Below are 12,275 nucleotides of genomic sequence, written 5' to 3'. Positions count from 1 at the left end.
ACTCAAAACTGAATTTCATTAGAATATTTAAAACCAGGCTCAGGTTGCATCTCACTCTTATTTCCTGCCGCGAGTCTACAAAAAAGATGTTGTTTCATGAGGGGAAAACCCCAAAATTTTCTCCTCTTTTCCTCATAGTAGCTCTGAAACATTTTAGGCAAATGATTTAAAAATTGCCTTTAAGGTCATATATCTGTATTTTACAAATGTTACTTTGAAAGTAAAATCTCCATTTATAAATGTGTGAAAATAATGCATCAGACTTGATGTTATGGCAAATTTATCACAAAATAAATATATATAGTTATTATTATTTCATACATGTATACAGAACCTTCCTTAACTGTTATTGCTGGTTCTCTAATACTTGACCTGAACCTGACATACAATGAAGTATTTTAAACTTACTCATACCTTGACTGAGAGGCCTCAGTTTTGCAGTTAAGCAAATTTTGCTTAGGCATCAATTGTACTTTCTTAGTTGTGTGTTTTTAATGCTTAGAACTCATGCTTAATGTTTTATATCTTTGGACAGGTATTTTCACTCCCTTGAATGACCAGTCTACTTCACACAGATGTAAAAAGAATTTGGGGGGATTTTGGCTGGCTGTGACAATTACAGATACATGAGGAAGGTAGCACTGCTGGTACAATTGTTCTGTAGCGGACTAAATGATTCAGTGGGGCACATGTCTTTTATTGGTGGAGAAAACACCTACTACTTCTTTTTGCTGATTAAGTTTAGCTTGCTGAAATGGAATTTTAGAGTACTGTGCATAGCTCTTGGTCATAGTTATAAGGCAGACTTTGGCTCTTTAAATAAGTGGAGAAAATGAATGCTCAAACCCCAAAGTCACTTTAAAACAAACCCCACAGAAAATTAAAAGGAAGGTAAACCCCTCTTTTTTTTTTCAATCCCAAATAGTTTCCCACAAAGAAACACCAGAGCTCAATAAACAGAGCTACTTCTTCAGTGCTAACTTCTTTACAGACGCTTTAAGCTTTTTTGAGATCTGGATTAAAAGATGTGAGCACCTAAAAAAACCTGAAACAGAGAAATAAATAAAGTCACCTCAGTGCTTCATGGATACCCTGCCTTTTGCAAATGCTTGTCCAACCACAACCTAAATAATTCAAACCATCGTTGTCAGGCAGCAGCACAGCTCTCCTCAATAGGCACTTGCCTTATCACTCTACAGCAGATGCTTCAGTCAACCATTGGATATTGAAAACATAAATAATGAAACAAAATTTGGAGACAATGGTTTCTGGGCCGGGGACAAAATACTGATGGATATTGTCAGTCTCGGTGTAACCAAGCAGCAAAAGCTCAAGTGACAACAATAGGGAGGAGAAGAATAGGGACAAGTGAGGAGCCCTGAATCTCAATAAGGCCTGGAGCTGCACATGCTGCTGTTACCCTAGAAACTAACCTCTCCCCTGAAGAGGTTTGCTGGGGCATTGTCCGGGGGACACAAGATGTGTCATACACCAGATGGTCGTGTGCTGTATAACTCAGTTATCTGAGTGCTGGAGTGGAGGAATGCACGCCGCCGAGCGCTCCGGAGGGCCGCCCAGGGCACCATCTGTTCTTTCAGACCCAAGGCACTGCTTTGGCGTTGGCTTTTTTTTTTGTTGTTTTTTTTCTCCTTCCAAGAAAGGAGGGGAAAACAAAATTAAAATGATTCACCATTCAGCGGGGAAGGGAGAGAGTAAAAAAAAAAAAGCGGCTTAATACAGTTGCCATATCTTGCTTTCATTTAGCTAATTTTATCCCTGGGTTTTATGTCAGGTGAATTGCTTTTTTACGCCTGGGAGAGCAGCAATTATTTCTCTCTCAGGAGTCTATCATTTATAAATAAAACCCCTTTGAGACCTCATCGGTCATTTACCATCTGAAAACCCCCAAATGCTTTTAGCCATATGTTCTCGAAAGTCTACTCTCTCCTCCCCAGAGCTCCCTGCAAAGGTTTCGGCAATGCAGGGGAAAGAGCATTTTTCTTTTCCAGGAATTGTTCTCCCCTTTGGCTGGGAAGGGGGGAAGGAGGAAAACAAAAAGTCAGGGCTGAAGCGGCGGCATGAAGGACTGGCGCAGGAAGGAAATGCTAATCACGGGCTGAGCCGTGCCAAGGAGCAGTGACTAACGTGCCTGAGAGGGGCAGGCACCGGCAAACATCCCGGGGCTCCAGCTCCAGTGCCACCAGAGCCAGCCAAAAGCCTTCCTGCCTCCTGCTGGCTTTGGGCTGAGACCTGACTCAAATTGTGGAAGAGGGAGAACCAGATGGAAATTAAAGTTCAGCACACCTCAGGGTACTTCAAAGGTATATTAAGGCACTTAATATGTTTGGGTGCAAGAAGATCAAGCCAGGGCAGTAAAAGTGATGCTCAGGCTGCAAGAAACAGGGACTGAAATGTGTGTACTCGGGGCAGTACATCTATGTTAATGACAAGACCTGTCTTTTGGTGCACCTATCTGCTCCTCTGTTTATGGCTTCTGTCTTGCAGCTGCAGAGTATTCTCCCACTTCTCAGCACAGGAGAGAAAATAAATGGAAAATAAAGTGCTGGCTTGATTGCCAACTGAAATAACAGGGAAACATTTGCAACCGTTTAAGTGAAGGCACTATTTCAAATCTCTCCATAATGGCTGCAAGTGAGCACATGTGGTGGTGGCTGCGAGTCTGCAGCTCCTGCAGCACAGGCAGAGGAGGGATTCAGCAGGGGAAGCACATCTTCTGTCACTCAAGCTTTACAAGACAAATTATGATTAAAAAGACATTGTGGCTTGCAGAAGACTCCCTGGTGCAGTTGTGACCAGTCCTCACGGGGGTAACTCTTACCTGATTGTTCCCAAAAGTGATCTGAAGCGCATGAATCCCTCTGCCAATCAATCCTGCAGACAGTGTTTGAATGAACAGCAGGAACTAGGAAAAGGGATGTAATCAAAGCAAATTTACAAGAAGGATAACAGCCAAAGATATAAAAGGAGCAGAACCTGAATCACATTTACATTAAGTTCCATGTATAGACAGCCCAGTTAAAAATCTAATTACGTGAGCATTAGGACTAACAAACTATTAGGCAATGCTTAAACAAGGATAATGTCTCACTAACTGCTTGTAACCCTAATCCTTCACACATGATTATCATTCTTACAGCATTGGTACCACCTGTATCTACTCTAACATACTGATATTTAAAAATCAATAATCAATATAATCCTAAGGATGTAATATATAGCAGAAGTGAAAACTGAATTTATTCTCCTCCTTGCCTTCTTGTTTTTTATTTCCCTGTAAAACAGAAAGCAGCAGTGATGAATTTCAGCACAGCTGGCTTTAAAGATTGTGTGAAATGCACAGGCATTGGGGGCTCGGTGTGTGAGGCTCCCAGACTTGGGAAATCACGGCAAGAAAATCTCTGTGGATTTGTCTGCACACCCCTGCTGGGAATTTGGCCCTCTGTGATCCAAGACAGTTCACTGAGGGCTGCCTAGCCTACTTTCTGCACCTGGCTGAGAGACTGACCAGCAACTCGATGGGGTCGTGGAAGCTTTATTCCCTTTGTTCCATGGGTGTCTGCCATGGAGAGCCAAGCTTGGATTAGCTGAGCCTAAATCCCTGGGCAGCCTGCCAGAGCAACGCCAGCTCTGAAGCAAACGTAGCTCCAAGATGGTTTCAAGACAGGCTTTATAGATCAGCTCTTCTTAGGTGCAAATCCACAGGCAGAGAGCACAATGCCTCATGTCAGATCCCTGGGAAGCCTCTCCCAGAGGCAGCAGTTGCCAGCTCATGTGGGAGCGATGTGAACTTGGACAATGCCACTCCTTCGGGCCAGCCCTTCCCAGCAGTGCTCCCCTGCCAGCGATGCAGACAATCTCTCTTTGGACACTGTGCTGTGTTACAGCAACACACATGGGCATGGTTCACAATGTGCCCATCCAGCATCTGTGTTCTTGCTGCAGCACCAAGCATTTTGACGTTTTATGCCACTGTCATTGGAAGCAATGTGAGGAAAAAGCTATTTTCCAGCATCTTTCAATAGTTGATCCAAAGGCAAGGTGCATCAAACCTTGCAGGAGATAACAACTCCCAAGAACACATCTCCTCCTCACCCCAGGAGTTAGAAGTGGTCTTCTACTCCAAAGTGAGGGGTTACATTTCTTCCAGACCTCTGTGTTTGGGCAGGGAGAGAGAGGACTTTCAGCCCAGTTCCTGTGAAAACAAGGTTAATGCACTCATGCTGTGTTTGTTTTGCCTCCCCCTAATAACTTTTGAACCTGTTGGCCTTGTTCAATTCAACTTGACAGAAGGACAGAGGTCTGGAAAAAAATTAAGTTCTCATAAGTTTTATGAAAATAAAGGCACTGAAGACAGAGGGTCCTGGTGTTGTCAACATCCTCACTGATGAAAGGCTGAACAGGAAAGTAGGTCTTGTTGGGCATCAGGGGAACAAAACAGAAAACAAACCTGCAACCACAAAAGAAAAGCTTCAGCTGAAATTCACACTTCTTAAACATCAAAGTCAGACCACAGACAAGACCAAAAAAGCCAGTGTTCACAGAAATCCTTGCTAGTTTCAACCTGAACTCAACACCTTGTGGCAATTCCACAGTTGCATCTTAAGATGAGCCAAGTGTCACCTCCACATCATAGTGGCATAACCACCTGCTGCCTTCCTCACAGCTGCTGCTGCTGCTCAGGAGACCCAAGATGCAAAACATCACAGAAGCTGTTTTAAATGAAATTGGAGGGCATTTTAAAGGCGGCTCTGTGTTGTGTGTGCAGTAGGACTCACGTCACTGAAGTGGAAGGAAATACCTCTAATCATTTTGGCTTGAAAACACAAGTGGCATGCAGGAATATTAGAAACCAATCATTTAAAAACAGAAATGGGAAGCAGAAACTTGTGAATTTGCATGGTTCTGTGGCTGTGTAGCCATGAAGAAAGGAATGCTGCCTACAGAGCTGAGCCCAGCTTCCACTGAAAGCCATGGAAAAGCATCTCTAGTACACATTTTCAACTTCCAAAGGCTTACACTGACTTGCATGGACTGAGCAGTCCCACTGCAGGCAATACCCAACTCCAAGCCAACATAAATCAAGTGCACAAGTACATTTTCATGGGAGCTGCATCATACTTTCAATCTTTTTCTTCTCAATGCCTTTCCTCTTCCCAAACCACCACCCCAGCAGTAAAACCCATCTCAGCAGGGTACATGAGGATTATCTTAAAACTATTTTAACCTTTTCTCCTTTAAACTCCCAGAAAATAAGTGTTTTACTTTTTCATTTTTAAAACAAGCAGCTTGTTTTTCACCCAGACCTTTAAAGCTCACCAGCTGGAATACTTCCAGCTCCCTCAGAACTGATGGGTGCTAAATCAGCCCAGAGGTATCTGCTAGCAACAACAAACCTTAATTTGCTGTAGTAAAATGTCTGTTCATTCCACTGATATCCAAAGATTTCTGCCTTAGCTAGTATTTGAGCATAGCAGTGGCCCATTGTGTTATTTGGAATGAACCTGCTTTAGAGCAGAAGAGTGAAAATGAGTGATGGCCAGGCTCCTGATCTCCTTTTGTAAGATACTATGTTGAAGGGGAACTTAAACCCAGCCTCATCTGTTGGTTTGGCAGCAGGCACTTCCAACTGAAGCTCCTTGGGCTCGGAATAATTAAGGGTTTGCCTGTAGCAGGACTCCAGGGTGGGTAATTATTTATCTGAGAGTGGTACCTCCAGTCCCCAGAGGGCAGGTCCCTTTGTGTAGGCACTGAGCAAACACACAGAAAGGGGCCCTCCCTTCCCGAGGAATTTGTGGTCTAAACAAACAAGTGGGCTGAGTGCAGGAGAGGGGGCAGCAGATGTGGCCAAGCAGGTGAAATGACTCGCCCTGAGGTCACACTGCAGATTAATGCTGATGCCAGGCAGTGCTTCTGTCTTTTGAATCCCAATACAGTCTCCTCTCACTAGGAGCCCAGATTTGGCTCATGGACTAAAACTCCTTCCCTGCACAAATCCTCTCCACCTCCCGTGGATTTTCCTTTTTGCAAACTTGCACATCTTCCCTTTTGCAAACTTGCACTTTGTCTGCCTCGGCTGCAGGCTGAGGCAGGGAAAGCTTTCATCACCACCTTCAGCTGGACAGCCCCGTGTTTTGCCTCCTCCCCTACTCCTTGGCTTCCGACCATGCAGATCTGGCATCCATCTGGCATCCCCCTGGTAGGCTGGGGAAGCTAAGCCAGCCAGCATTTTTTTAAATGGCTATTTTTTAACTTTATTTTTTTCGGCAGGATGAGGGTCTAGGCTTACATCAGTCTGGAAATGCAAACTCCTACTGAGCTGCTCCAAGAAAGAGGCTTCTTTTGCAGCTTCAGATGCATTTATTTTAACACAGCTCACAAAAATGGAGGAGATAGTTATAAAGTCAAGGTTTGGCCTACCTTACAGTTTCCTTTGCCCCTCTTCAAGATACTTACAAACATTTCCTACCCACTTTAAAAACCCCCACTCTGGACACTTTGGTGAAACAGGAGAGGCCAGTAGGAGAGGTTTTAGCAGAAACACATACTCACTGCATGCTGGCTACTTCAGGCTGCTCCGGTGTTGGACTGCTCAGCTGATCTTCCCACTGCTGCTGCTCTCTGTGCAAGAAAGATGCTGAGGCACCTGCTTCCAGGAGAAGGCATTGAGATATGAAGCCCCAGCAGGGCAGGTAATTCCAGGCAGTGCTCCAAGCAGAGATGTCAGGTCTGTCTCTGGTGAGCCCTTGTGGATGACTGGCTCCAGGCAGCTGCATGGCAAACTTGGATGGTTCATTTTATAACATCCCTCTTCAACAGGGAAAAGGGATTGTCTTCTTTTCCTTAGGGTGAGGTGGGTTATAAGGTTTGAAGTAGAAGATCTCAGAGCTTTCTACTTTCTGAAAGGATCAGCTGGACTCAGGTGAGGAATCACTGACTCACAACTGGCCACCAGCCTCAAAATCCAATGACTCCAATGAATCTGGTTCCAATGGAGACCTTCAGATGGTTATAGACCAACTGAAAAGAAAGGGGAATTATGTTTTGCATTAAGTGTTTGCAGTGCCAGGCTATTTCACCAATATTAGGTGCCAAACAGAGAATGGAGGTATGGTCTTGGGAACAAACAGGCAGGAATGGAAGCATTTTCTGTTTAAAACAATGCCCCTAGAAATGCACAGACCTGTCTGCTTTCAGCCGGGGCTACGTGACACACCTTTCTCTCCAGTCATCCCAGCTGATAAAGTCCAGATTTTCTTTTATTTCTCTAGTGAAGAACCAGCAGGAGCCTTACAGAAATGCACTGCAAATAAGGTATATTTACACTGTACAGTGGGCTAAGAGAGAAAGAAGAAGAAAAGCCATCTGCTTTCTTGTGTATATCAAGTGTCTGGATTTTAGAATAACCAAAAGACATGGCACTCTTGTCCTGTATTTTATTAGGAAATTTACAGGCTGATTGATGACCTGAAATTACATAATGAATCTCATTTAAAAAATGTTCAAAATCATGAGAATAATTTTGATTTCCATGGAAACATAATGCCCTGATACAATTATTCTTTATGCCTGTCAATTTCTACACCCTTAACATTTATCTACTGTACAACAGAGAGGCTGGATAACTGTAACAGAATCTGGAAAATTAAATACAGGATATTTAATACAGGACTTTCTCTGCAGTCCAAGTCAAAGAGATGAAATGTTGGAAAGAAAGTCTAGAATGTGACAGTTCCCTATGAGAAGGTTCCCTGTGGTTTCATTCATTATGCGTCAGTATTTCAGATTGGTAATATTGGTCAAAAGATTGCTAATATAAACTCCTGTGCCAAGGTGTGAGGCTTTAGGGCACCCCCCCAGGAGAGGGAGACCCCTGTGGGGTACAGGCTCTGCAGTGAGGGGAGCAGGGTGCACTGGATGTGTAGGATGCTCAAAGTGCAAGAGCTGATAAATCTGTCTACATTTCTTGTTTCCCAGCAGTTTGAGCTACCACTACCACCAGGCTGGACTAAAGAGCTTTTCCTGAGGCTGTCAGCTTTAAAGACTGATTTGATTCTGGTGCTGAGTCTCTGCAAGGGCTTGGTAATTTCAGCTGTAGTACTCAAAGCCCAACTCCTGCTAACCTAGTATATGTGAGAACTCTCACTGAGCCAACACTGTTGGTTTCATTGCAGTCATCATGTGGGGCAGTGTGGTTCAGCCCCATGGGTCGTAGCTGAGCCCTCAAATCTCTAAATAAAGAGCTAGCATTTTTCAATACCAACCCACTCTTCTAGGGGGTTGAGATTCTCAAGACATTATTCAAGAAAACATTAAAATTGTCATATGTGCTGTGTGGATTAGAGCTGCTTTCCTGAACTGAAGCCTCGATTCCTGCAGGGATTATGGATGTTCTGTGTGTGCCCAGCTCAAACACTTGACCAGTGAAGTCCAGCCACTTCAGCCTCTTGTATTATTCTTGGCATCTGTAAGCTAAAAACCAATAGATTTAAGAAGTAAAAAGCCTTCCTTTTAAAATGCTCAGGACAAGTACATTCAGACCACTGTGTTTTCTATTTATATATAAATTCTTTGGCAACAATTTTCTAGAAAGCAGAATGATTTTTTGCTATATAATACTTCATTGTCTCCCCATGAAAAACTGATATCTTAGAAAATCTGTAGCACTTTCCACTATAAATAGTATTGTTCCAGATTAAGGATTAGTTCCTCCCTGAAGAAAAACAGATTTTAAAAATCTGGTCATTATCTGATAACTGTTTATGTAGTAACACTAAAATAAAACAGAAAAAGAAAATCATTCAGTATGTGGTTTGTTATTGTCTAGAATGTTAGTGTATGTTTATACAATAAAAACAACATAAGTTATCCTAGTTTGTTTTAAAAACCTTAGTAATAGAAATAAATTGCTATCTGCAGATTCATAAACAGAATGCATTTTTTTCCATCTAAGTTCAAGTATTATTAGAATATTATTATTACTATTATTATTATTATTACAGGAGCTCTAAATCCTTCCCATTTTGCCTGTCTTTACATCATTTTGGTCTTTTTGAGAAGTAACAAGTTGTGATCATTTGTTCAGGAACAAAATCAACATGGAGCTTCCAGAAGTTTTGCCTGGTGGAAGACAGCTTGTCAATCCTTTGGCTACTGTGGGTAACTTCAGCATGTTTGAGACTAGTGGTGTGGATACAGCAGTTGCACGATTTCTTGGTTGGCTGATGAACTTAATTTCTCCCTGCTTCTCAACACTCAGTCCTGTTCAGAGGAGAAAAGTAGGAACAACCCAACCCAGACTTGCGCCACATCAGGAGATGTCGTCTTCGTTTCCTCCCGGTACTGTCAGCTGCTCGTAGGTGGGCAGGGTGTTGTTAGGGAGGAAAAGCTCTGAACTGACGTTGTTGTTGCCTCTCTGAGATGATCTGTTGTTGCCCTGATCCCCCTGCTGACAGGAAACCAGATGATGCAGCATGTCTGTGATGAGGTTCAGCTTCTGGTCCATTTGTGTGACCTACAAAGGCAAAAGGGAGAGTTGTGTAGGAGCAGCATGCAAGAAAATTGCAAAAAACTGGGTGGCATACGTGTAATATTAATTAGGATCACAGCAACCTCTGTGAAGATATCACAGACTCACAGTTCATCAAACAGATCATTAGGAATTTAATGCAATAGGTCAGGGTTGGATGGGGACAAGCTTGCTAGTACTCACCTCTGGTGTGTGCTTTGACACTCATTTTATATCTGGGTGAACACATGACAAATGGGACTTTAAAGAGATCTGCTGGAATAGAGAACTAAGTCCCAGAACTGAATTACTTTTTTTTTTTTTTTTTTTTTTTTTTTTTTGTTGTTGTTAGTATGATGTCCATATTTTTTTTTTTAATTATAAACTTGTAGCATGCTTTTATGCCCTAATAATACCAATATGCTCTAGTAAATAACTGCTTCACTTGCAGTGATCTAATAAACTCTTAAGCTGGGACTGAGTGATGCTCATTGCAACATTTGGGTTCAATTAACAACAACTCAGGCCACAAAATGCCCATTGGTATTTTTGCTGCCATGAGTGAATAGCAGCTGGGAGTGGGACATGAATCAGTTTTATGCTCTCAAAAGCCAGTGACACAGCATTCCCCAGGATTGCCATCTGAAATGACATGATCCCCAGCAAGACAAAAACTAAGAATTCCAAGATGACTGAAAATTAATTTCTTGACTGGGGGACTCCAGGTTCAGCCCATAACCATAATGCTAATTTTCTTCTTTAGACAGTGGCTCCTTAAATTATTTAATTTCTCTTCTCCCCCCCACCTCATTTTTTCTGGTCTTTCTTCTAATGTTTAGGAGAAAATATAATGAAAAAGCTCATACCTAAGAGAGGTTAGGTTATGGATGTTTTTTGGCATATATTTGTGGTACTCAGAGGAAAATTGAGAATTAGGTGTTTCTAGGAGTGTCACCACTTTTATCTGGCATTCCTCTCTGCACTGAACAAAATATCCCAAGGGCACTTCCAGCTTCAAAGTCCTGCCCACTCTCTGACCCTTGGCGTGGTAAAAGCGTTGAAATTAGGCAGTAAGACTCTGCCTTATGGCCTCCTAATTGTTTCTTCAAGCATAATAAGAAAGCCTCGATTTTGTCATTGCAGTCTCTGACCCATTGATCCACAGGGATCCCAAAACACTGAGTAAATTCTAGGCAAAGAGATGTAGTACTTTTTAGAAAGGGAAAAGAAAGCAAACAGAAAAAAACCAAAACCTGTGATAGGAATAAATTGTTGCCTAAAATATCTGCAAGAAAGTAGGGGAAGGCACATAAAACTGCCAGAGAGAGCATGAGTGGGAGCAATTTATATGCGCCTGGCTGTCATCCAAGTATCACACAGGATAGTAAAAGACAGTAAGGCTGAGCAGAACATCAACAAACCTGGAGGATTTCAGCAGAGACTAAAATGTTTTTCCACCATAGAGAAAATGCTGGGTTTTTTCAAACACTTTGTACAACTGGTAGGGAAGCAGATACAGTGATTTAAAAATATGAGGTGCCAGAGATTTATACTTTGCAGCTGGTTTTGAAAACATTAGGCAAAGCACCCTAGATGGTACATGAAACACTAGTAATTCTGGATGGAAATGGCTGTTGAAAGATGAGATTCTATGAAATGAGGAAGCTGAAGAATAGATAAGTTCAAGATTTCTAGAAGGAAACACAGATGGAAAACTGAGCAGATCATCAGGTTCTCATTTCATCACTATTTATTCTCTCCCTTAAAAAAAAGACATTTTGCCCAAATGGTACCCATCACAGATGGCAAACTCGTGATGCTCCAAGTGTCACAGTACAAATCAGTGGCAGTGAAACCTACAAAAATACCTCATTCCTGCATCCCCTATTGCCCAGGCACTGTTTGTTTTCTGAGACAACTCTGCTGGAAGGACTGCAGTGGAAGCCTCCAAACAAACAGTTATCTTCAGATTCCAAAAGATAACTTTTCCTCCTACAAGAAATGCCTTTTTGCTAACTATTTTAAATGAACTGGGGGATTTTTATATGCATGTGTCTTAATTTGTGATTCCAGGCAGGGATTACCAGAGGGAACACAGACTGGAGATATATCTGGAAAACGTGCATTCATGAAACTCTTGCAGTGATGAACTATTGAACATGACAGTAGGTTGGACTGAGATCTGGATAGTCCTTCAACAGCTGTGCAACTTGGTGATGAAGTACTGGGGAGAAGTGAGAAGTGAATATTCTTGCTGGGAAATAAATTCCCAGAGATAATTGTCTAATTTTTTCTAGGCAACAAGGTCTGGCTGCTGCAGCTGTGGAGTGCAGGAGGCCCACAGAAGCAGAGGCAGGAGCTAATTGCTATTGAGCTGAGCCATATGAGATTAAAAGTAAAGACCTTTGTCGTCCATTTTCCTGCTTTTTGGGGTAGGGCTCTAAAGCCACAAATATTTTGTGGAGGGAGGTCCAGAAAGCTGTGTTTAGTTGTTGTTTAATCGGTTTTGCTTTCTATTTCCCAGGGGGTTCAGTGCCCGGGAAGGGCTTGCTCCAAGACGTGCTGGACTCAGTGGTAGATTTTGGCAAGCACAGACTCCCAGTGGCTTCAGTGGGCTCTGTACCAACCTTGGACTGAATCATCAATCCCAAATAGTAACACGTTCTTTGAATGTTACAGGAGAAGGAGCAGTCTGGATTTCTGTACATGGATCTTCTGCTTCTCGGGGCTCTATCAGAAAAGATGACAT

At 42.5% G+C, this 12,275-nt stretch overlaps 1 protein-coding gene and 1 long non-coding RNA gene across 5 annotated transcripts in view; one reads left to right on the top strand and one right to left on the bottom strand.

The window, feature by feature from the left end:
• The first annotated feature begins 4,685 nt into the window (after window positions 1–4,685).
• Window positions 4,686–6,627, top strand: LOC135303440 (uncharacterized). The gene is made up of 3 exons (XR_010364919.1): window positions 4,686–5,213; window positions 5,638–5,702; window positions 6,289–6,627. It is a non-coding gene; the product is annotated as an uncharacterized LOC135303440 (long non-coding RNA).
• Window positions 6,628–7,440: 813 nt separating this feature from the next.
• Window positions 7,441–12,275, bottom strand: part of KCNQ1 (potassium voltage-gated channel subfamily Q member 1) — a 331,377-nt gene continuing 326,542 nt past the window's right edge. For all 4 annotated transcript variants that reach the window (XM_064425245.1, XM_064425248.1, XM_064425249.1 and 1 more), the window contains one exon: window positions 7,441–9,532. In XM_064425245.1, coding sequence (XP_064281315.1) covers window positions 9,329–9,532 — 204 coding nt within the window. In that variant the 3' untranslated portion in view covers window positions 7,441–9,328. The remainder of the gene's footprint in view (window positions 9,533–12,275) is intronic.

The sequence above is a fragment of the Passer domesticus genome, chromosome 6, assembly GCF_036417665.1.
Source record: "Passer domesticus isolate bPasDom1 chromosome 6, bPasDom1.hap1, whole genome shotgun sequence".
NCBI lineage: Eukaryota > Metazoa > Chordata > Aves > Passeriformes > Passeridae > Passer > Passer domesticus.
Note: the sequence above shows the minus strand (reverse complement) of the source record. Positions and strands in the feature narration are given on the sequence as shown.